The 25,501-nt window shown below is 38.6% G+C and overlaps 1 protein-coding gene across 6 annotated transcripts in view; it reads right to left on the reverse strand.

Annotated features, from left to right (window-relative positions):
• Positions 1–25,501, reverse strand: part of LIN52 (lin-52 DREAM MuvB core complex component) — a 128,077-nt gene that overhangs the window by 46,652 nt on the left and 55,924 nt on the right. The window contains exon 6 of one of the 6 annotated variants that reach the window (XM_034993307.1): positions 7,838–7,918. The exons of 4 other annotated variants lie outside the window; for them this stretch is intronic. In XM_034993307.1, coding sequence (XP_034849198.1) covers positions 7,875–7,918 — 44 coding nt within the window. In that variant the 3' untranslated portion in view covers positions 7,838–7,874. Of the gene's footprint in view, positions 1–7,837; positions 7,919–25,314; positions 25,377–25,501 lie in introns of those variants that run through there. One more of the 6 variants, XM_034993309.1, reaches the window with a different exon arrangement.

The raw sequence follows: 25,501 nt of genomic DNA on the forward strand, positions 1-25,501 counted from the left end.
ATGTGCTTTGGAGCAGTTTTATTTTCATCTATTTTGGTTGCACCTATCAAGACCTTTCAGACTGGAAATATATGTCTTTCAATTTTGGGAAGTTTTCTTAAAGTATTTCATTAATGATTTCCTTTCTGCCCCCCCCCCCCTTTTTTTTTCTGGAACTCCTATTATTCGGATTTTTGGCTCTCACAGATTGGCTCTCTTTTCTTTGCTTTTCCCTTAGTTCATGTCTTTTTGCTCTACTCTATTTCCTTAACTTCAACTCTAACGATTTTTGTTGAATTTTTCATTACCATCACATTTTTAATTTCCACGAGCTCTTTCCTGTTCTCTGTATAGTCCTTTTTAATAACATCCTGTTCTTATTACATTTGCAATATCTTCTCTCTGAGGGTATTAATAAGACAGTATTGCATAGTCTGTTTTCTCTGAGCTGATTTTTTTCCATTTGTTTCCTTTGTTTTTTAATTTTTTTATGTCAGAGCTTTTCTCAAATCTTGATAATCTTTCACTGTTTTTCATTTGTAAGAACAGGGGACTAAAAAATTGCTTGAAGAGTCTGAGAGTAGGGATGCCTGAGTGGCTCAGTCAGTTAACGATCTGCCTTCAGCTCAGGTCATGATCCCAGAGTCCTGGGACTGAGTCCCACATTGGGCTCATTGCTCAGTGGGAGGCCTTTGCGCGCTCTCTCTCTGACACATAAATAAATAAAATTTCAAAAAAAAAAAAAAAGGAAAGGGAGGGAGAGAGAGAGAGAGAGAGAGAGAAAGAAAGAAAGAAAGAAAGAAAGAAAGAAAGAAAGAAAGAAAGAAAGGGCGAGCCCGAGAGTATAGGAGTTGGGTTTGGTGACTGTGAGCTTCATCGCAGTATGACCAAGCTGTTTGGTTGTGGAACTTCCAATGTCAGTGCCTTTATACTTCTTAGGCTGGTCAGATTCCTCTCTTTCACCTTCCTGATTGAAGGGTAAAGGCCTGGTTGTGGAGGGCACGGTGATCTCAGCACAGTGTACATAATTCCCTACATTTTTGGTACAGAAACCCATCCTCAGGTGGTCTGTATCCTCCAGCTGAGGAAACATTTTGTTTTACCTTCTCTAGAAAATAAAGCGCCAGTCTTTTGTGGGGTAGAATAAAGCAGGTGATCTGGGCATCTGACTCTTCCTTAAACAGACTTTAATGAATCCTCGTTATTTAAATGATCTCCCCCATCCACCTGATACCAATCTTCAGCCTTTTAGAGTATTGTGAAATGTGAAGTGGCTTGGTTCTTGGCTTTCCTCTTTTCAGGATTGTTTTTCTTAGGCCTGCTAGATTCATATACTTACCCAGCTTCCGAAATTTTGTAACTGTTGTCCTCTTTCCTTACTCTCCTTGAGGGCTTATATCTTTCTTTAAAAAAAATTGTTTTAGTAGGGCTTGGGAAGAAAAGAAAAGCAAATGTATGCATTAAAACCATCATTAACAATGGCACTTGGGTGGCTCAGTTGGTTGAGCGTCGGATTCTTGATTTCAGCTCAGGTCATGATCTTGGGAGTTGTGGGATCAAGCCCTCCATCTGGCTCTGGGCTCAGTGGAGTCTGCTTCTCTCCCTCTCCCTCTGCCCCTTGCCTCCAAGCATGTGTGTGTGCGTGTGCGCGCGCACACACACACACACACTCTCTCTCTCTCTCTCTCTCTCTCTCGCACTCTCTCAAACAGATAAATCTTTATAAGATTTTATTTATTTATTTGACAGAGAGAGAGATAGCGAGAGCAGGAACACAAGCAGGGGGAGTGGGAGAGGGAGAAGCAGGCTTCCCGCCGAGCAGGGAGCCCGATGCGGGGCTCGATCCCAGGACCCTGGGATCATGACCTGAGCCGAAGGCAGACGCTTAACGACTGAGCCACCCAGGCACCCCTCAAATAGATAAATCTTAAAAAAATAAAAATAAAAATAAAACCATCATTAACCTGGAAGCACTCTCTCCCCAAAGTCATTGTTCACTGTACATAGATACCTTCCAGCTTTCTCCATGATTTTAACTGTTTTGTCATCCTCCCCACTCCCACCTCGGTTTTGGTTTTGTCTTTATACTTGTAATATTACTTATAGTGTTTCTAAGGGGCAAGAAACAGTGGATAGCTTCTGAAAAAGGAGCAACGGAGAAAAGGATGGGTAAGTACCTATCTGTTCTCTGACTGCCTTGAAGACTGTTTCCATTTCTTATTCTGTAAATATAAAAAGATCCCATCTATTCAACAGGCATTTGCACGATATAGTTTGGGTTTGGTTTTTTTTTTAAAGATTTTCTTTATTTATTTGAGAGAGAGAATGAGATAGAGAGAGCATGAGAGGGGGGAGGGTCAGAGGGAGAAGCCGACTCCCTGCTGAACAGGGAGCCCGATGCGGGACTCGATCCCAGGACTCCAGGATCATGACCTGAGCCGAAGGCAGTCGCTTAACCAACTGAGCCACCCAGGCGCCCACAGTTTGGGCTTTTAAAATGGATTTAGTTTAGCATATAGTTGGGTCTTGATTTTGATCTTCCCTTCTTTCCTCTCTTTCTTTCTTTCTCTTTCTTTCTAAAGCAATCTCTAAGCCCAATCTCAAACTCACAGCTAGGAGATTAAGAGTCCCATGCTCTATTGACTGAGGCAGCCAGACACCCCTGCACAATCCTGTTTTGTAAAATACAAAAATAATATAAAGCATGGCTCCTAACAGCAAGGGTCTTGCAACTTAGTTGGGAAGACAAACATAAATAACAAGTGAGTACTAATGCTCATTGTAGCTAAAAAAAAAAAAAAGAGAGAGAGAACAAAAACAGTTGAAGAAAAATAAAATGGTTAGAAGAGAGAATTAGTCATGAAGAAAATTAGGAGAATTCAATGGGATTCAGAGGTTAGGAGAGCCATCTTCTTTTTTTTTTTTTTTAAAGATTTTATTTATTTATTTGACAGAGAGAGACACAGTGAGGGAACACACGCAGGGAGAGTGGGAGAGGGAGAAGCCGGCTTCCTGTGGAGCGGTGGGGCTCGATCCCAGGACTCTGGGATCATGACCTGAGCCAAAGGCAGACACTTAACGACTCAGCCACTCAGGTGCCCCAGGAGAGCCATCTTCTATCCACATTCATGTTCTGTCTTCTAATTACAATCAGATTTTTCCTTAATTTTAAATATTTGTTAAAACTTATTGATTAAATAACTTTTTTTTTTTAAAGATTTTATTCATTTATTTGACAGAGAGAGACACAGTGAGAGAGGGAACACAAGCAGGGGGAGTGGGAGAGAGAGAAGCAGGTTTCCTGCTGAAGCAGAGAGCCCGATGTGGGGCTGGATCCCAGGACCCTGGGATCACGACCTGAGCCGAAGGCAGATGCTTAATGACTGAGCCACCCAGGCACCCCCTAATTAAATAACATTTATTAAACCCTTTTGTGTAAAGTAGCCAACAGAAGTTTGAGGGACATTTACAGCTAAGTCAGTCACTGGCTCAGATGTCACTGTCAAGGCTGTGAATGCTACCCAGCCAACTGCAAAAGTTACAGGTGTAACCTGCTTTGAGAAAAATAAACATCTATTAAAAAACGAAACCAAACAAAACTATTCATAATGCAAAATGAAATTATTTGCAAGACTGAACTTTACACAAGGCTTCTACTCACTGTGCCAGCTGTTCATTTATTGCCTCTGTGCTCCTAACTCACCTTTCTCTGCCCTGCTTTGTGATACTAGAGCTGGACCCGGCAGCGGCCTACATTTCTCCTAGGTCAGCTGGCTTGATGTTAAGCTTGCCAACAGAGAGGGTACTGGTGGGAGACTGCAAGGCTGAAGCAGAAAGAAAACTTTTCTTCCTTTCTACAGTGTATGGTTTTTCTCCACAGTGACAAGCAGGTTGGTATTTGGGGGTCCCCACACTGTTCACCTTGCCCACAGCGGCCCTCAGTTTGGTGGCAGGGCTCCCTCTGGCTAAGATTATTTACACACCACAGGGAGGCTCCTCGTAAAATTACTCAGTGGGCAGCATGTTCCGCAGGCAGTTGTGTCCTCTCTTCAGAGGTCTGGCTCTCAGCTTTGTGGGGGACCTCCTTTAAGTTTCTAACTTCCTCTGCGGTTCACTCTCCTTCAGTTCTGGGGGAAGTGGCTTTCTGCAGCTTCTACCCCTGTACTCCTTAGAGTCTTCTAAGGAGTACAACAATTTAACACCTCTTTATTTAAATCTTCCCCGTTCAGATTACTCTTCATTGAATTCTACCGTCACCCAAAAAGACCAAATAAATGGAACACATATGATACCAAGTAAAGACAGTCCCCAAATCCGAATGTTAAAAAATGAATTCTAGCAACTTCTGTTATAAATCTAGAGAAACCCCCAACATGAATTCTGAGTAAGACAACCATAAATATAAGGTTACCCAAACCATGAGTACTAAGCACTGAAGAACAAGAGTAAAGAACCAACTATGTCAGAGGAACTTTTGGATTCTGTTGCGATAAAATTACAAGATTAGTGGCTGACAAGAACCCAATAGATGAAAGAACGTGATTATAAGAAAGCATTTAATAGTGCTTCTCCTGGCATCTTCCTTGCAAAATTAATTAAAACTAGCCAGGATATATGAGTCTCATGAATTGAAAACTAGCCTCAAGACCGCAAGGAGTGATTATAAACTGCCTTAAATCACATTGAGGAAAGTGTCTGGTAGAATGTCCAGAGAGTATTAGATTGGTTATAATCCAGTATTTCCATCAGTGCTTGGGAAAGTAAAGAGTAAGTTAATTAATGTTTAGTAGACATTCACTAGAAGGGATTTGTAAAAACCAGTATGCTCTAAAGTATAAAAGATTTAGAAAAGTGAAAAAGATGTACAAAAGGTAAACTCTTTTCCTTTATCTCAAATAATTAATATAAAAAGTAATTTTCACCCAGTGATCTCAAAACCTACATATGCACGTGGGACTACATATAGTTGACAGAAAAGAATCAGAGGTTTTTATCTGGGCTAACTAAGAACAGCATCCACCTCAGGGGATCTAATTCCTTTCATTCTATAGAGATTATAAATTCATGGAGAGAAGAGTATTTGGGTCTATAAATAATACTTTGCATAGCTACATTATACAGCAGTTTGAATTAATGCCAGAATTTCCTTTCTGTGTGGATTTGTAGATTTACAAATACACAAGGCAGAGACAAAACAGAAGAAGTAAGAGCAGCAATAACACTAGCAGCCAAATTGAATTTTTTTAGAGATAAAGATATCACTGATGCCTTAATAAAGAGATTGTCCAAACCCAGAAGTTGTCTGGCCTTTCCCCTCCCTTCCTGTACCTTCCTGGCACCTATGTGTACATCAGGCACTGGGGACCCAGTGGAGAACAAAGCAGACGCTCTAGGAAGGAGAAGGAGACTGTGCTGGTAGAACATATATCATGAGCGTAGGAGTGCAAGTAGGAATAATCTAGTCTAGCCATCAGGTATAGCCTTCCAAAGGACTTGCCATTTAAGCTAAGCCTGGAGTTTGCTCTAATCACTATGTGGACTCCTTCTCAAGGGAGTGAGTTGTCAATGCTAATATCTTGCCATGGGACATAAAAGGGTCTGGGGCTTATTCTCAAATTGCCTTCATCTAGTCAAAAGGGGCCCCAGGGTCTGTTTTTCTTGAGAAATTCAGGGCTCTAAAGATGCTAGCAAGTCATAACTAAGCTAGGAGAGGGCTGGGTTAAGCTCTTCCTCCACCCATACCTGCACAGATATAGTGTGCTTCATGTTTCTTCCCAGTAGTTAGCTGGGTAAGGGGGAGACAAGTATTGACCTTAAGAAGTGACATTCATGGCAGGGCCAAGCAGTCCTCAGAAGAGCTTCCAGGGCCAGGACCAAAAGCCTTCCCTAGTTACTGTGGTCAGAGAACTTAGGCCATGTTCAGCAAGCCAGTTAAGGAGCAGAGCTTTGGAATAAAAAACACAGACCTGAGTTCTAGTCTTGGCCCTGGCATCCAACACCTTTCTTCATCTGTACAATGGGGAGAGTAACAGTAGCTACCCCTCACGGAAGTGGTATCCAGAGCGCCAGTTACATATCAGGAAATGTAGGCTGTTGATGTTAATAATAAACAAGGCTGTATCTGTATGTGATGGACTATACCCGTAAGTAGCAGAAGGACTAGATACAGGTTTATTTGCATATGCCTAGATTGTTTATTAAATCAATATTTAGCTAAATAAAAGTGATAGTTAGAATGTCCCACGGGTAAATAAGACACAGCAGGTTGAAAGCAAGTATCTCCCAGCCCAAACAGTACTTTTACTTACATTCTCTATTCTGGTTAATAAAACCAATTAAAAACTACTCAAGTTAGAAACAGAGTTATCTGAAACTCCTGCATCACTGCATTTTTTAAAACTGATCTTCCTGCTTTTAGTGGTCTATGAGTCATGAATACCTATAATGTGCCAGACACTAAAAAGGAGGGGCGGGGGCGCCTGAGTGGCTCAGTTGGTTACGTGCCTGCCTTCGGCTCAGGTCATGATCTCAGGGTCCTGGGATTGAGCGCCACATCAGGTTCCCTGCTCTGCAAGGAGCCTGCTTCTCCCTCTCCCTCTGCTGTTCCCCTGCTTGTGCTCTCGCTCTCAAATAAATAAATAAAATCTAAAGAGAGAGAGAGAGGGGGAGAGAAATATAGTGAAGAACAAGTCAACAGCCTCTGCCCTCAACTAACACAGTGCTCTTCCTAACAAGATCAATTGACTTCCCTGCTTATCATTCTTCAGTGGCCACACAGAGCCTTCACTCATATGTGCAATCAGGCTCATATGTGAAATCAGGCTCCTTCCTGGTTTTCCATCCTGGTCTCCTAATTGCTTACTCAGCAGTTCCCCAAACACAGCATGCCTCATGCCCTTGCTTTCACCATTGCTTATGCCCAGATTACCTTACTCACTCTCTGTGCAGCAATCACCACCCCCATACCTCCCCCGCACCCCCCCCCCCTTACTGCCCATCCTTAAAGACTATTTAGGATTACTTCCTCTGATCCTGTCTGAGATAAGTACCCTTCCCTAGTGCTTTCCAATAAACTGTAATCTCAAGGACAAGAACGTTCTTTTTCTCTATAACCTCATGCTCAGCAGAGTATGTCCATATAGGAGGCACTCAAGTGATTAAGTTAAAAACAAACGAATAAACCCAACCCTTTCAGTTACTATTAACTTATAAAAATTTTTTTTAAAGATTTTATTTCTTTATTTGAGAAAGAGAGACACAGCAAGAGAGGGAACACAAGCAGGGGGGGAAGTGGGAGAGGGAGAAGCAGGCTTCCCGCGGAGCAGGGAGCCCGATGCGGGGCTTGATCCCAGGACCCTGGGATCATGACTTGAGCCGAAGGCAGACGCTTAACGACTGAGCCACCCAGGCGCCCCTTAACTTAGAAATTCTTAAACATGGGTCACTATTTTGATATCTAAACAGAGCTTAACCTTGATTAGGTATCTCACTTTAGAAATACTGCCTGTCTTAAAAGCAGTGGTTCCTAACCTTTTAGGGCTCACAGACTGGTAGACAGAGGTAGTTGTCTACACATAGCTCTTTCCTCACTTAACCTTTGTTAACAAAACCCTGGTTTTATTTAGGAAAGGGTGAGCATGTACTCAGGGGAGACTGGTCTCCATCCTAGTTCCAAGGATGAACCAGTTATTAGTCCATCTAAACCAATGATGGTAGGCAGTCTAACTCCTCTTGACAATGGTTAGTTTAGGCATAGGAATGTGACCAGCACTGTTCGATGGCATGCAAGGGGAAATGTGCCTCAGAGCGTCTGGGGTTTTTCTCACTGATAAGAAGCAGCAAGGGGGAAAACAATTACCTTTTCTATCTTAGGATAGTGTTGTCAGCCAATGACGTCAAAAACTGTAGCAGCCATCTTGCAAACATGATGGAAACCAACCTAAGGGCGGGATCCAACACATTGAAGTGACAATGGGGGTCTCTGGTGATAACGTTAAGTAACTGAATTAACCACCCCTAAAAATGAAGTACTTATATGGAACATCTTTATCCTTTAAGCCATTGTAGTTAGGTTTTCTGTAATTTGCAGACAAAAGCTTCCTAACCAATAGAGAGTATATTAGTTTTCTGGGACTGTTGTAACAAACTACCACAAAGTGAGTGGCTTAAACATCAAAAACTTACTATCTCACAGTTCTGAGGCTAGATGTCTGAGATCAAGGTATCAAAGTGTTGCTTCCTTCTGAGGCCCATGAGAAAGGATCTGTTCCAGGTCTGTCTCCTTGGCTTTTAAGATGGCTGTCTTCTCCCTGTATTTCTTCACATCATCTTCCCTCTATGTGTGTCTGTCTCCGTGTCTAAATTTCCCTCTTGTATAAGGATACCAGTCATATTAGACTAGGACCCACCCTACTTACCTCATTTTAACTTGACTACCTGTGTAAAGACCCTATCTCCAAATAAGGTCACATTCTGATGTACCAGGGGTTAGGATTCCAACATATCTTTTTTAGGGGCACACAGTTTAATCCTAACAGACACCTTTTAAAAAATCTAATGAAAGCCATTAATACTCTCTGCAGAGAAATATACATGTATAAGCATATACATACAATTTTGTTTGTATTTCAGGAGATTCATGGACTCTTAGGTTAAGAACCATAGCTACAGTATCTTCCTGAACAAGACATACACCTGAGCATTGACTACACACATACAGAAACTGAAATTAGTAATTGTCTAGGTAGCAACATTGCAGGTAATTCTAAGGGAACTATGTTATGTATATACAAAGGGAGAAAAGAGATATTTTATTGAATGAAGGTTATGCTGAGATCACCAGAAAGCTTTAGGAAAGGAAGTTACCAAGAGTCTTCTCTTAAAGGGATAAAGTCAATATCCTTTATTTAAAATTTTTAGGGATTGGGGCACCTGGGTGGCTCAGTTGGTTGAGCGACTGCCTTCGGCTCGGGTCATGATCCTGGAGTCCCGGAATCGAGTCCCGCATCGGGCTCTCTGCTCAGCGGGGCGCCTGCTTCTCCCTCTGACCCTCTTCCCTCTCGTGCTCTCTCTCATTCTCTCTCTCTCAAATAAATAAATAAAATCTTTAAAATAAATAATAAAATAAAATAAAATATTTAGGGATTATTTGGGTTTTTTTTAACCTCAGAATTTCTAGTATTAAATTTTTGTTATAATTAAATGAAAATATACAATCTACACTGAAAATTATTAGTACACAAAGAAAACACATTTCCATAAATCTGTTAATGTTAAATAAGGCTTAAAACTTAAAATAATTGAAATCCAACCACTGGGAATACAGAGCCCTTAAAATGCTGGCTTCCGTGGCCCCAACAAACCTGCATTGTCAGTAAGATTGGAAGGAGCTCTGGGGCCCAGAAAAATGGCAGGAAACAAAAGTTAGAGCAACTGGAAGGAAAACTAGAACCATCTAAGTACAATATCAATGTAACATGCAATATGTGAGGGACTAGAAAATTCTGAAATTTTGCACTATTTAACTCTGAGAACTAGCATTCAAAATCATAAAGGGTCATTTGTGAACTGTGGCAATTAGATTAAATAAGTTTGATTTCTGCTCTCTAGAGATACATAACTTAAGGTAGCAGTAATGATAGGGACAGCAAATAGACACCTTCTTCCTTACCATTAAAGATCGCCACAAATCAAAGTTAAATTATAAAGTAAAATACATAGGATGAATCATTAAAAATTTGACCATCAAGCTAACTCTTAGTTGAAACAAAGAATTGGGAATGTTTGCAATCTGGCAAATAATGCACAAAATCCTTAATTACTAAGAAGTACATTTTTACTACCATGGGAAGAAGCCAGAGCCACCAAGTGTAAAACACACACTAAATGATAACAAAAATGTAACTCTGCCTGGGGGAATACGGAGACACTACATGGAGAGACTGGGATTTGAAATAGCCTTGGAGGATAAGTATAAAGTTTTCCAGATAAAACTGGAAAGAAAGGCTAGGTCGATGTTTAGAAAGTCCTTTGTGAAACGCTGAGGAATCTGAATTTTATCATAGACCCAAGGAGCCAAAAAACTTTTATAAATAGGAGTATGACATAACTGACTTCATTTTATTTATATTTAAGGAAGTATTTGTGGTACCAGAGGATAGACTTTCTCACTGTTGACTATGCAACTAAAAATGCCACACACCTAACAGATGCTCAATTAATACTTGTTGATAGACTTACTGACTGAAGTCTTATGAGAGAATTATCAGAACATGTAGTAGACTGACATATAAACAAAGGTTAGTCCAAAAAGCTACCACTGGGTATTTATATACAGAAACAAGAGTATTTAGGGCTTGATGCTTATGTTTTGGTATTGCTCAAAAAGGGGGTATTATGATCTGTAATCAAATGATGCCAATTCTTCTTTTTCTACATTAATAAGACTTTATCTGGCTTAAAATAAAACAAAGCAAATCAATAACCTTATCTAGAGGAAATAATGCCAAATAAAATAGCATCTAAAATATCAATTTTTATTTCAGTCTGTAAGCCCTTTTCTTGCTTGGCTGTACAGTCTCCAATCATCCCTGAAATACAAGTGATTGGGCTCTTCTGGACCCACCAGTTAAGGGGAGGGAACATTTATCTACCGTCAATTCATGGGACACTAATCTCCTTCCCACTCCTCTGATTACAAGCAAGCAGGATGCTAGAGGAGAGGCCTCAACAGAAGCTTTAAAAATAAATAAATAAACCCAGCCCCTTCTGCTCCAGGAATACAGAAAAGATTGGCATTAGTACAAGAGAAAGTGATCTGTCCAAACAAAAGCCAATCTGAAGGAGCTAGCCTGGCATTATTGGTAGGAAGATAGCACACTTGTTAAAAATGTATATTTTAATTTTCTGTATTGCAAAAGGCCCCAATTTGCCCGGGGATCTAGCTAAGCTGCCATTTTCTACTACGACAGAGTCTAATCTTTATTTAATGGATTTAGCATCTATCTTTACTAGAGTGGTCTCTAAGGAAAAGGGGAGGGGAGAATGAAGGGGCAGAGAAGAGATGATCAGATCCCCCCTCCCCCTTTCATCCATCCGGCTCTCATGTTTGTGTTCAAAATTCAATTACCTCCTTATTGATACTTCACAGAGATATTTAAGCTGCAAACATGAAGCCCTGATTTCCCAAGGGGCCATGCCCCTCTCTATTTCACTGCTCTGCTTCCCCCTGGGTGAATTCCTGAGGCGTCCATATTAATAGGTAATCAGTCACAATTCATTTATTAAACAGCTAGCAAGGTTTATCAGCCTGCCCTGATTAGCCCGAAGAAGCCACTGAATTCCTAATTTATTTATGGAAATGTAAGTGTCTTTCTGAATTCCATTCAGGAGCTGCAGGAGTGTTCCGGTCGCCACATCCTGCAACCTAACAGGCAGCACCAGCAGCAAGCGAGCTTTCCAGGACGACGAGGGGGACCAGAAGGCAAAGAGCCAGGGACATACACTGCAGAGATTCTTCTCCTGGCCACGGGATTAGGGTCCACATAATCCTTGGATTAGTACTTATCTGATTGCTTTCTGTTTACATAAAAGAGTTTGAAATGTTTGTCACTCGGCAGCCATTACTATCCACTGTAACAAAAATCAATCTCAGGGATGCTTTTTGATTGGCAGAGAAGTGGCCCTTAATGGAGTAGAACTGAGGACCTCGGTGAGTTAAAAGACAATCATTCTCAGCAGAGTTAAGACACCAGGCTGGAACAACAAACCCAGACCACGAAAATAATACTTTGCAAGCATTTGTCTTAGAATAGTAACTAAACCAGATCCCGTTTTAATCTTCTACTATTCTAGGCTACAGTGACAAAACAGCTTTTCAGATGATTTCCACAATTCTAATCAATTAGCAATTCACCCAAAATTGCCCATTACTAATTAAAAGGCCAATTCAGATTAAATAAAGCTCTTAAGAGTAACATTAAAACTCACGCTAACTGCCCCAATAGGTGCAATTAGAAAAGAAACTGTTTTGGGGACATGAGCAGATCATACAACCTACTCTTGTTTTCAGCCAGAATTAGGACTGGCTTCTTCTGAAAAATGATAAGATACAAAAAACATAAAGAATGTAGCCAATGTTTCAATGCCAACAAAGATTGTTAATGCTTATCTTTGTGTGGGTTATCCACAGCCAATATTTTCAAATCCCAATCTGCCTTTCTCAGAGTTCACTAAGATTAAAAGCAACCTCCCCAGATAACCTAGCGTATGCAGTGAAAGGCAAACCATAATCTTAAGAAAAACATCAAATCCCAAGTGGGGAACATAACACAATGTACCTGACCAGTAAGTCCTTCTTAAAACTGTCAAGGGCATCAAAAACAAGGAAAGCCTGAGAAACTGTCATAGCCAAGTGGAACCTATGGGGAAATATGATTACTAAATGTAATTATGATACCCTCAGTGGAACCCCAGAATTAGGGAAAAACTAAGGAAGGCTGAATAAAGTACAGGAAAAATGTTAAACAAATAAAAAAAGTTAATCAATTGTTACAAACGTATAACAAATGTACCATGATAATAATAGGGGAAACTGGGTGTGGGTTATATGGAAACTGTCCTTTATTTTCCCTTAAATATCTAAAACTATTCTAAAATTTAAAAATCTAACTAAAAAACAGAAGTGACAATTTATAAACTAAATTACAAGGTGGCCAAAACATGAATAAGTAATTTTTATATTTTTACAACAGAAGGTTGAAGATATACTTTCGAAAAGTCATTTTTCATTAAAAACAATATTTTTGGAATAGTGAAAAACAACACATTTATAAATGAAAATTTTCATATATTTGTTTTCACCTGATAGGAACAGCAAAAACATTTAGTTATTAGTATATTTACTTATAGTTTTAAATGTATTCTCCCAGAAATGTTATCTCTATGCAAAATGTCAATGAGCATTATAATTACAAATGGGAAACCCCCTAAAACACACACACACACACACACATACACAAAAAAAGAAAAAAAGAAAAGCAGTTGTAATATGGAAAAATAAGTAATTGGGAGGGGTGTTTGCAAAGAAAATCAGTATGTCCTCAAATCAAATATTAACACTCTTCAGGTTGTGTCACTGTTACTTTAGTTTGTGTTGTTACTGTTCCTCTCCTTGAGTTTGAATCATCAAGAAATGATTTGTATGTGCTTTGGCTAAAGATGAAACAGGCTCAAGTCAGGAGCACCAACCCTCTCCATTCCCAAATTAACAAATGCATACATTAGGATTCTGTTAATCACTCCATAATGAAATGTAATAAAATTTTCTTTTAAGGCCCAATGTCTTTATTTGCACTGCCCAATACATAAAAATGCTACATATGGCCCTGGCTTCTAAAATACTGGCTAGGGAAAAGTAAAAACTGAAGCCCATCACGGCAGGTATAGTCTAGTACAAACAATGGCTGTGGAGGCAGAGGACATGGACTTGATTCACAGCTCCTGGGTCAGTCCAAACCTTTGTGAACTATAAAATGGGGTCAATGGTCCAAATTACTCCTAGTGTAGCGTTGAGGCTTTGGAAACCATGCACTTAAAGCACTCAGCACAGTACCCTTTAGTAGGTACTCAAATAATGATGGCTGTTGAGACTATGCTTGTTTCCCAGCAGGCCCCTGATGACTACAGGCAGAAAAACCTGAGGAAACAAAAAGTTAATTGAACAGTACAAAAACAATGCAGAGTCCATCTGCAGAGTTCATTAACATTCACACATCCCCTTACAGACAATGCCCCTACTTGATGCACTTAACCTATATGGAAGGCAAAGCAGTTATTTATCACCTATTTCACAGATAAGAAAAATTAGCCAAGCTAAGTGATCTGTCCAAGGTCAATAGCTAATAATGAGCCAAGTCAGAACTTGAATGTAGTTCTTCTGGTTCTGTCTAGTTTGTTCGTTGGTCTCCCATTCTGCGCTATAGGTACATTCTGTCCTTTGGCTGATAACTCTTGACTTCTCTGGCACATTACTCTGATCCATGTCAAATTCCTAACTAAAACTCCTATAATGCCACAGGATTTCTTAAACCCCACTGCTTTCATCAAGCACTACCATTTTAAGAAAATTTCAATACGAGAAAAGAGAGACTATTCAAAAAGCATTTGACTTGTATTAAAATAACCAACAAAAACAGACTGGTCAATCACTTTTATTTTTCTTTTAATTTATGCTCAAGTGCACCCTAATCTCCTCATCAATAAATTTCATTGACATCTTTGTCCAAGGCAGTTAGTCATTATCTCAATCTTGACATATACATATTCCTACATACAAGACAGGAAAAAAAGAAAAAGGATGCTGCTCAAATTCTTCCTGAATATTCTATGTATTAATACCCACTTAATACTACATTAAACAAACTTCCTATTGCAGGCTATCATTCTAGGATTTTATGTAGAAAAATCTGTCCTCTACATTTGTGGACTCTAAATCTCATGGGTTCATTCAAAATAGTTCCTAGTAATACATCAAATAACATGTAACATGAACAAAAATATTAAAATGTTCTTTCCGGTCTACTTGTCTCAGCAGGTGACCCTTTATCACTCCTGAAGAAAGTTGCTAAGAGTTACCCCCACATATCCACATGTTAACTAAAAACTTAAAAGGGAATACTGCCATCTACTGAATCACATTTATCACCATTCTGTCTTTCTCACAGTGATACCTAATTTAATGACTCTATGGAACAAAATTTTTAATACTAAAGATGTTTACATTAAAAGCAAACTTTTAAGGCACAAAAAGTTGTATATATTCACAGTTACCCATGACAAAAATATCCAAGAAAATAATTCCTATTATTCTAATCCAATGCTTTAAGCCCTGCTCAAAGCAATATTTTGAAATCTGGCTGGAATACTATTAGTGCTTGGTAACTTTCTTTCGTGAGCTTCCCATATCAAACCAAAAAGGCTAGCAATTTAATTTAACAACAGCCAAGCTATTCAACTTCAGAGTGAATTACTTTCAATTTTTATCTGAGCCACTATTTGTCTTTAAAAAAAATTTTTAGTTAACTTTTAAAGTACAGCTATAATATAGACAGAAAAATGTACAAATCATAACTATATGTGAGGAATTTCACAAAATGGACACACAACCACATTCATCTTTATAGAGAACCATTACCAGTCCCCCAGAAGTTTCCCTTCTCATGCTCCCTCCCAGCCACCACCATACTGGCAATGCAACCATTATTTTGATTTATATCACCATAGACTAGCTTTGCTTGTTTTGAACTTTATATAAATGATATTGTATAACACATACTCTTTTGTGTCTATCTTCATTTACTCAATGTTATGTTCCTGAGACTCATTCATGTTGCATGTAGCAATAGTTTGTTCATTTTCAGAGCTATATAGTATTCTAGCATGTGAATATATCTGAATTTATTTGTTCATTTTACTGTCAGTGAACTTTTAGATTGTTTCTAGTCTTGATCTATTATGATTAGCACTGTTCTGAATATTTCTTTTTTTTTTTTAAAGATTTTATTTATTTATTTGAGAGAGAGAATGAGATAGAGAGAGAGCATGAGAGGGGGGAGGGTCAGAGGGAGAAGCAGACTCCCTGCCGAGCAGGGAGCCTGATGCGGGACTCGATCCCGGGACTCCAAGATCATGACCTGAGCCGAAGGCAGTCGCCTAACCAACTGAGCCACCCAGGCGCCCTGTTCTGAATATTTCTGTATGCATCTTTTGGTATACAAATGTTTGTATTTCTATTTCTAGAGTATATATCTAGCACCAGAATTACTGGGTCATAGGGTATATGTATGATCACCCTTAGAAGATACTGCCTGTTTTCCAAAATGGTTGTACCCATAATCATTTGCCATTTCAAGTCTCGTATTTCTCAGCAAAGGGCCAATCTTTCAATTGGAAATTGTTCCCAGGTAGAAAAATTGGAGACTCTTGGAAGCAGGTTGGGAGTACTCAGGGGAAGAGAGGTCAGAGAGTTGCTAAGATCATTACTTGAGACCTTCCCAGACTCTCAGTTCCTCCTTGAGGACTATGACCTAAGTCCACAGGATGCTAGAAGCCTATTTTCAGTCCATATCCCATGTCACTATAACCTATACCAATTTACCAGAAGGTTTCTCCCATTCAAGTTCTCCTAAACACTCTCTAAACCCTAATCAATATCTCAAACTCTCAGATAAAGATATTATATGTTTTTGAGCACAAGTTGTTTTAGTTAGAATTCAGAGGCATTTTAATACCATGACTTCCTTCCTAACTGGCTACATGGAATGTGTTTTGATGTAAAGAAGTTCCTGAAAAACAGTATTAGCGGAATTGAATTGGAATTACTATAATGGGAACCCCTCCTCCAAGATTTTTCCTATTTACAGTGACAAAGACTCTTGTCAATAATGCGAGAATACCATGCCTAACTTCATTCTTGTACCCGTCAGGACTGGTACAGTCTTATCTCATCATGATGTCTCAACTTAAAGGCAAAAAGGAGACAGCTGCCAGAATATTTTAATACCTATGCATTTAGAGAATTGCTCTATGTCAGTCTAATCATTTTGTAGAGTTATAAAAATATCTGCTACAAAAGTGGTGCTATAAGTGTGTGTCCTTACGTAGCTGAGGGTAATAAAACACTGCACAGCCATGGGTCAAAGTACGTCAAGCCAGAACTGAGATATATCAGAGCTGGCTGTGGATTTTAAAAACTGTTCTGGCTAATCTTTTTAAAGGACTCTTGTTTACTTAACCAAGAATTAGCTGCAAAAGTAACCAACTGCTTCAGTGCTTCAACAATGAGTTGTGCCTAATGAAAATTCAGAAATCATCACGCATGTCATAAGGAGGTTAACAGTCAGCATGTAGAAGACTAAAAAAAATAAATATATATTTTAAATTAAGGGTCTTTGAGACTCTGATGGGTAGTAAATCCATTCAACATAGAAAGCAGAAATAATCAAAATCATTGTCAAAGTGCGGGTCAAACTTACCCTATGCCAGAGATGTTTGACAGTGGCTACTTTCTTATCTCTTTGTTACCACTTTACAGGCTAAACAGAGTAAACCCACAGAGGCTACTGCATGGCTCCGTGGCCAAATTATGATATAAGATCACTTTGCCTCCCTATGTAATTACTCGTCCATATGTGAATGAATAGACAAAAGGCAATGCCTTTTACTGTACTAGCAAATCTGGGCTGCCAGCGAGGGAAATGAATATGAGAAAAAAGGATTTGTGCAGGTTAATCAAATAGTAACTGCTACCTGGAATGTTACATTTTACATAGAATCTTACAGTGTGGAGGAAACCAATTTGCCAATGATGATATATAAAATTTATTTCTTGGGGTGCCTGGGTGGCTCAGTCAGTTAAACATCTGCCTTCAGCTTGGATCATGATCCCAGAATCCCGGGATCAAGCCCCACATCGGGCTCCCTGCCCAGTGCGGAGTGTGCTTCTCCCTCTGCTCTCTCTCAAATAAATAAATAAAATCTTAAAAAATATATAAATAAATAAAATAAAATTTATTTCTTTCATTCCAGTTTAAATTCCACCCAACCACCTTCAACCCATTATGAGCTCTCATTTCTGAACTTCTATGGTACTCAAGTGACACTCAGTACATCCTCTCTTGTACTGTGATCTTTTTACATATTTGTCTTGTCACCCTAATCAGACTATAAATAGAAGAGTGTATGTAGTTTTGAAATCCAGGGTCTAGCACATTGCTTTTCATAGCAGGCCATTAATAAATGTTTATTTATTATGATAATATCTAAATCCTAAGAAATAGATGTGAACCCTTAGTAGAGTCAGATGTTACAATAAGTAACAAGGATGACCAAGAGATTATTTCAAATCTACTTTGGGAAATAATAAAAGAAAAGGAGGGGTAGAAAAGACTCATTCAGGAATTGAAGGAAGTAGAATACAAAACCATTATACATCAAAAAAAGACCTTCAGTAACACAGACTGGATTCAACTCTGACTTGTGTCAGTAGAGTAGATAGATGGTATGGTCTTGGAAACTGCCTTTTCTTTTCTAACAACCTTTCCTAATTAGTGTCCAAGTTCTGCCTTTGGTGGCTACTAGATGATTAGGATCAATAAAAATATCTCCAGGCATGTGCTTGACAATGGCATCTGGTAAACCACATAGCCTGTGCACCCTGCCCCTCGTAAGGACAGCCACAGGAAAGGTGCGAGTAGGAGGGAAAATGCTCCCTCCTGTGAACTGAACTGAACATGCACTCCCTACTCACCCCTTGAAAAGTGGTAAGAGAACAAAATAAAATTTCAGGATAGCTTCACCTTCTCTGGCTTACCATGATAATCAAGTAATAGGAGCATTAATAATGCCAGAATCCTGTCTGCTGGTCTTTTTTTCATTATCATTTCCTAATCAGGAACACCTCTAGCTTGTGTTTTTTGTTATATTTAAAAGATTTTCTTGAAAAGTCATGTTGACATTAAAACAAAAAAATAATTTCGTCACTTTGGAAAGGAAGAGTTTTTTTCTTGAATGAATAAATGCTGTGGACTTGGGGAAAAAAAAAAAAGACCTTTAGTTAAGAGCAGGCATACAATGGACTTCTTCAAATCCTTTTGGGCTTTCTGGACTGGTTTCATATCTTTGTTTTCTTCTTTTTCTCATATAATTTGTTTTAAAATAGAAATATAATTCATATACCATAAATTTGCCGCCCCCTTTTAAACTGTGGTAAAATACACATAACATACATTTTACCATCTTAACCATTTTTAAGTGTACATTTCAGTGGCATTAAGTATACTGATATTGTTGTGCACTATGTTCAGACTTTTTTCCCTCTTGCAAAATGGAAACTGTATCCATGAAATAATAACTCCTCATTCTCCCTTCTTCCTTTACCCTGCCCTTGGCAACCACCATTCCACATTTTGCCTCTATGAATCTGACTACTCTAGGTACTGCATATAAGTAGAATCATACAATATTGGTCTTTTTGTGACTGGCTTATCTTACTTAGCATATCCTCAAGCTCGTCCATGTTGCAGCATGTGTCAGATTTTCCTTCCCTTTAAGGCTGACTACTATTTCATTGTATGTACATTCCACATTTTGTTTATCCATTCATCCATCAATGGACATCTGGGTTGTTTCCACCTCTTGGCAATTTCAAATAATGCTGCTGTGAACATGGGTGTACAAATATCTGTTCATGTGCCTGCTTTCAATTCCTTTGGGTATATACCCAGAAGTGGAATTGCTGGATCATATGGTAATTCTACTTTTAATATTTTGAGGAAGTACCATACTATTTTTCATAATGGCTGACCATTTTTACATTCCCAACAATAGTGCACAAGGGCTCTAATCTCTCCACATCCTTTGCCAACACTTGTTATTTTCCATCTTTTTCATTATAGTCATGCCAGTGGGTATGGAGTAGTATCTCATGATTTTGATTTGCATTTCCCTAATGATTAATGTTGAGCATCTTTGCATGTGTCTATTGGCCATCTGTATGTCTCTGGAGAAATGTCTATTTAAATTCTTTGCCCACTTTAAAAATTGGGCTGTCTTTTTATTGTTGAATTATATGAGTTTTTTATATATTCTGGATACAAGCCCTTTATCAAACAATACAGAAATGATTTACAAAAGTTCTCTCCCATTCTGTGGGCTGTCTTTTCTTTTTTCTTTTTCGAAGTGCTCCAAAGCAAATTTTATTTCACAACTTGTTTTGAATGTGGGTTGTCTTTGGAATTAACTTCTCTCTCTTTCTTGAAAACTCTATACCCAACATGGGGCCTGAATTCACAACCCCGATATCAAGAGTTGTATGCTCTACCAACTGAGCCAGCCAGGTGCCCCATGCCTTTTCACTTTCTTAATGGTACCTTTGAAGCACAAGTTTTACATTTTGATGAAGTCCAATTTTTAATTTTCTTTTTCTGCTTGTGTTTTTGGAATCATATGTAAGAAACCACTGCCTACTAAGGTCATAAAGATTTACGCTTATGTTTTCTTCTAAGATTTTTTACAGTTTCAGCTCTTACATTTAGGTCTATAATGGATTTTTTTAATAAATAATTGTATATAGTGTAATGTAGGGGGGTTCAATTTGGGGTTCTTGCATATGGATATTGTGTTTTCCCAGCACCATTTGTTAAAGAGACTGTTTTCCACCCATTGAATGATCTGGAACCCCTGTCAAAAATTAATTGACTATCGGGCGCCTGGGTGGCTCAGTTGGTTAAGTGACTGCCTTCGGCTCAGGTCATGATCCTGGAGTCCCGGGATCGAGTCCCGCGTCGGGCTCCCTGCTCAGCAGGGAGTCGGCTTCTCCCTCTGACCCTCCTCCCTCTCATGCTCTCTATCGTTCTCTCTCTCTCTCTCAATAAATAAATAAAAATCTTTAAAAAAAATTAATTGACTATAAATATGAGGGTTTCTGGATTTTCAATTCTATTCCATTGATCTATAAAGATACCTATATACCAATACTACACTGTCTTGATCACTGTAGCTTTGTATGAAAATTTTGAGACTGTGAGTCCTTCAACTTTGTTCTTTTTAAAGATTTTTTAGCTATTCTGCTCCTCTTGTATTTTCATGTGAATTTTAGGATTTCCTTGTTAATTTGTGCCAAACCAGCTTCATTCCTGACCTAAATAAAGTACAGGGATAGTTCCTACATATGGAAGGACCCACAGTCCTTACAAGATTAATCATGCAAACTGGGATCTTCTCACTGCTTGCACCCTCCAAACACCAAAGCAAATGTAAGTGATAACAGACCATTTTTGCATATATTCATTTCACACACTGGTGGTGAACAATAAAAACAGAATCGAATATAATCTCTAAGGACAGAATTATTAATTTAAATAATTATTAGATCTCATTTATGGTAAAACCCATTTATTTTTCTTCTAATAGTGTTATAAAATATTCCAAAGAAAATCAGACTGCAGCATTATATACAATGCTGAATAGTTCCATTACACAAAATTGAATTTTACTATACTTTCTTTCTACTTAAGGAGGAAAACAAGTTATTCTAAACAATTCCTTATTGTTACCAATATATGAATCTAAGTCTTTAATATCTGTGGGATTTCAACTATAAAAGCATGAAAGTCAATATAACACAGGAGTTTACTTGCAATTTTGCTGAGGAACTAATCCAAACAACACAAACTAAAAAGCAAGTCATTCAGCTAGTTAGTGAGCCTAGCAGTCCACTTACCACCAGCATCCCACTGTGGCTGTGATGTTCCCTACTGGTACTCTTATACATAGTAAAGATAACACTACGGAAACTGGAGGGGAATAGAAGTTTCTACAAATTTAGAATAAAAGATGGATACATTTCTTTCTTTGTTTTTTGTTTTTTTTTTTAAGATTTTATTTTTTGAGAGAGAGAGAGATCACGAGCGGGGGAGAAGGGCAGAGGGTGAAGCAGACTCCCTACTGAGCAAGGAGCCTGATGTGGGACTCGATCCCGTGACGCTATGGATCATGACCCGAGCTGAAGGTAGACAATTAACCGACTGAGCCACCCAGGCACCCCAAAAGATGGACACATTTCTTTTCTTTTTTTTTTTTTTTTAAAGATTTTATTTATTTATTTGACAGAGAGAGACACAGCGAGAGAGGGAACACAGGCAGGGGGAGTGGTAGAGGGAGAAGCAGGCTTCCCGCTGAGCAGGGAGCCCGATACGGGGCTCGATCCCAGGACCCTGGGATCATGACCTGAGCCGAAGGCAGACGCCCAACGACTGAGCCACCCAGGCGCCCCTGGACACATTTCTTGAGGCTGGCTCAGATCTATAACGCAAATAGTTCCATCTCATATCTAGCAGTGTGTGGGAATGTTTTAGCAAGTGCATCAGGTTTTATGAAGAACATTCATCAGAAAAGAGAAAAATGAAAGCTGAAAAGGCAGTGAGGATGGTACAGGAAACACGGGACTCATGACCACAGTGTGATTTGGGAGAAAATGTGAAGTTAAAGGGTTCATAAAAAGGAGGAGTTATCAGTCATAACAAGAAATTGTTTGGTGCGCCTGGGTGGCTCAGTCAGTTAAGCGTCCGACTCTTGACTGCGGCTCAGGTCATGATCTCAAGGTCATGAGATCGAGCTCTGCATTGGGCTTTGTGCTCAGCAGGGAGTCTGCTTGAAATTCTCTCCCTCTCCCTGTCTATGCGCGCTCTCTCTAAAATAAATAAATAAAATCTTAAAAAAAAAGAAACTGTTATAACAATGGACATGAAAAGAAAATGCCTTTGTACATAAATCAATAGAGGATCTATTAGACAATAGATATATATCAGGTACCAATTTTAAGAAGTGTTGGGAATTCAGTGGTGAAAAACCAGATGCCCAGATATCCTTATAGGTTTTTGGAGTTTAAGGTCAGGCTACCTTATCTACTTTGTAGCAATGTGCAGACTTTATGCAAAAAATTAAGTTTGCCGTACTAATCTGAGAATCTCAGGACATAAAAAGAATTCTTTTCCAAATAAGGATAGGTCAACAAAAAAGCCTCAGATACAGGGCAACTTTTTTTGGATAGGTCTTATAAATACTTTATGCCAGAAATGGAGAAATATCTAATTTCTCAAAAGTTTGAATTTCAGGTTCTCCTCATCATGGACCATCCTAAATGGCTATGGTTTGCAACTTTGAATTTCAAGTTGACGTTCCTTCCTCTTAATGTTTCTGACTTTTCAACTGGGGTGTAAAATACAGACCCAAGGTATATGACTTTACCATACTTTGACTGGCATCATAAAATGCCATGGACAAAGATCTCAAATTTGATTACAGCCAGCTTTAGTAGAGGTACATCCTTGGTTATATAAGAAATATTATGGAATCTCTTACTGGAGACTGGGTGATCTCTGGATGCTTACTGGCGTGCCTTATAGAAGAGGGTGGTGTATGACTTCAAGGAGATTATTTTCACAGGCAATACTATTAATACTGGGGTGGCAAAGGTTTGGAGGGCACATGTAAAAGTGACATGGAAGAACTGAAAGAGCAAGAAGACTTAGAAATGATTTGGCAAAGACTGGCGAAGAGGGGGCACCTGGCTGGCTCAGTCAGAAGAACATGGACTCTTGATCTTGGGGTCATGAGCTCAAGCCCCATATTGGGTGTAGAGATTACTAAAAAATAAATAAACTTAAAAAAAAAAAAGAATGGCAAAGAGGATGGAACTGAAAGATTAGAACAAATCTGGGGGGTTTTCATAAATTTAGTCAAAGTTCTCCCATGGGAAATTGCTGTTTGAAACCATAACCAGTTATGATGAATGAATAAAACTTTAAGTAATAAAATTTTCACTGATCTTGTACCAGGGAATAAAAGCAAAACACAGCTACCATTCTTACCATTCTTTAGAAAGAAGCTATCACTTCATGAAGGTTCCCTCTCAAAATATTGTCTCACAATTCTCTCCCTTATCTCCTCTACCACTTGCCTCTTTCTTTCTCCAAGGCTAATGTTGAAATGTGACTTTTTCTGGGATTCAGTGCATTTCATGATCTCACCACATAGTCCATAATATTGTGACATCACTATCTTAAATCTGAAGATTCAGGAAAGTTCAAATTAATGCTTCTACTAATAATTCAATGTATTATAGTGTAGCATTTATTTTAGTGGGGGAATTACTTTAGTTACTTCTAATTATGAAATAATTTACATCAAAAACCAAAAGGGATAACTTAAATTTTTTTCAAATGTACCTTACTGCATTTTAGAGGAAAAATAATATGCTATGGGTTAGCACAAACTTGGGAAATCACAAAGTTCCCTCATGAATATCAAGGTCCTATCTTGGTGGCAACAAGTTGACTCTAATTTACCACAGAAGGGCCAGATGCTCACTTTTATAGGCAGATTTCATAAGCTTTACATTTAATGAGAAACTGTTAGCTACATTTGGCAAGGGAAGATTATCTCTCAGATGTTGAGACTACCAGCAGAAAAATCTTTTTGCTTCATTCTTCCTGGGAGAGATTGACTGAAATAATTTGACAGTTCAAAATAATTTGAACAGTTAAAAATCTTCATGGTAAATTCTTTGTTGAAAGGTCAAGTACATCTGCTGAAATGTACTCATTCCATTTCTTTCAGAGTAAGATGGGAGGACAGAATACTTAAAAGTCACAAAATAGTGTATAAAATCCAAATGATGTTCTGTTACACTAGGTATTATTCACAAAGCTGTTCCAAGTTTATGATTTATATTATAAAGAATTTTACCTATTTCAAAGCTCATCTCACTTGTGCTAGCTCCAGGGAACTGATTTGTGTAAGCTCTGACTCATTCCATGGTCTATCTATAGTAAAAAAACTTTACTCCTAAATTTGCCTGATCTGCTTAATAGAGTCACAATCTTCTGACGGCTTAGGGAAACCCCTAACCTTAACTTGATCAGAAAGCTGAAATGTTCTTAAGAGAAGTAGGCACAGGTCCAAGGGTCAGCAAACTTTTCCTATAAAGGGCCAGGCAGTAAATAACGTTAGGCTTTGCGGGCCACAATCAGTCTCTGTCTCATATTTTTCTGTTTTGTTTTGTTTTATTTTTATGACCATTTAAAAATGTAAAAACCATTCTTAGTTCACAGGGAATACAAAAACAGGCTGTGGGCCAAGTTTGCCAACCTTTAGAGCAGTGCTGTCCCCTGGAAATGTTCTCTGTCTACGCTGTCCAATATGGTAGCCACTAGACACACGTGGCTACTAAGCATTTACAAGTGCGACTGGAATTAAATTAATTTTATTTTAATTAATTTAACTTTAAACAGGTACATGTAGCTAGTGGCTAACATTTTGAATAGCACAGGTCTAGAGAATCTCCAATAGCCCACAAGAGCCATTGAAATCTGATCCACCCATGTGTCCCAAGAATCTACTGAATGCTCAGACAAGAGGCAAGTCAGGTATAAACAGGAATTGTTATTAATAACAGCCTCCAATTATTAAGTTAAGCATTGTGCGTCAATTCAAATGCATCAAGGAGAAGAAAACAACATAGAAGAAACTGGAAACAAAACTAGTTGGCAACTTATCAGTATGACATCTCTTCAATAATGATTGGGCAAATTAGACCTTTGAAGTGTTGAGAGAATGAGTCTAAAGGGCTTTGAGTTAAAAGACATACATTGTTCCGTTTTTTATGGAAGTGGTAATTTCTATCACTCAATCTGCATAGATCCTATTGAAGACAGATGCAACTAAAATTAGGTTTCTGTTTGCCTGAGAAGACAAGTGATTTCTCCCATCACTGACCTGAAATGCTCCTGGAAAATTGCTTTGCTTCATCCATCACACTGCCACTCCCAGCAAGGCCCCTAAAGTTCACAAGGTACAAACTTGCTTTGTTAGCCAAGCTGTTAACACAAGAAACCTACGTCCTCATTTTCACATGCTGACAAATCATTTCCCAAGTCCATTAATGCATTCATAACTTGATACT

This window comes from Mirounga leonina, unplaced genomic scaffold (genome assembly GCF_011800145.1).
Source record: "Mirounga leonina isolate KUSES-001 unplaced genomic scaffold, KU_Mleo_1.0 Mir_82, whole genome shotgun sequence".
In the NCBI taxonomy this organism is placed as follows: domain Eukaryota; kingdom Metazoa; phylum Chordata; class Mammalia; order Carnivora; family Phocidae; genus Mirounga; species Mirounga leonina.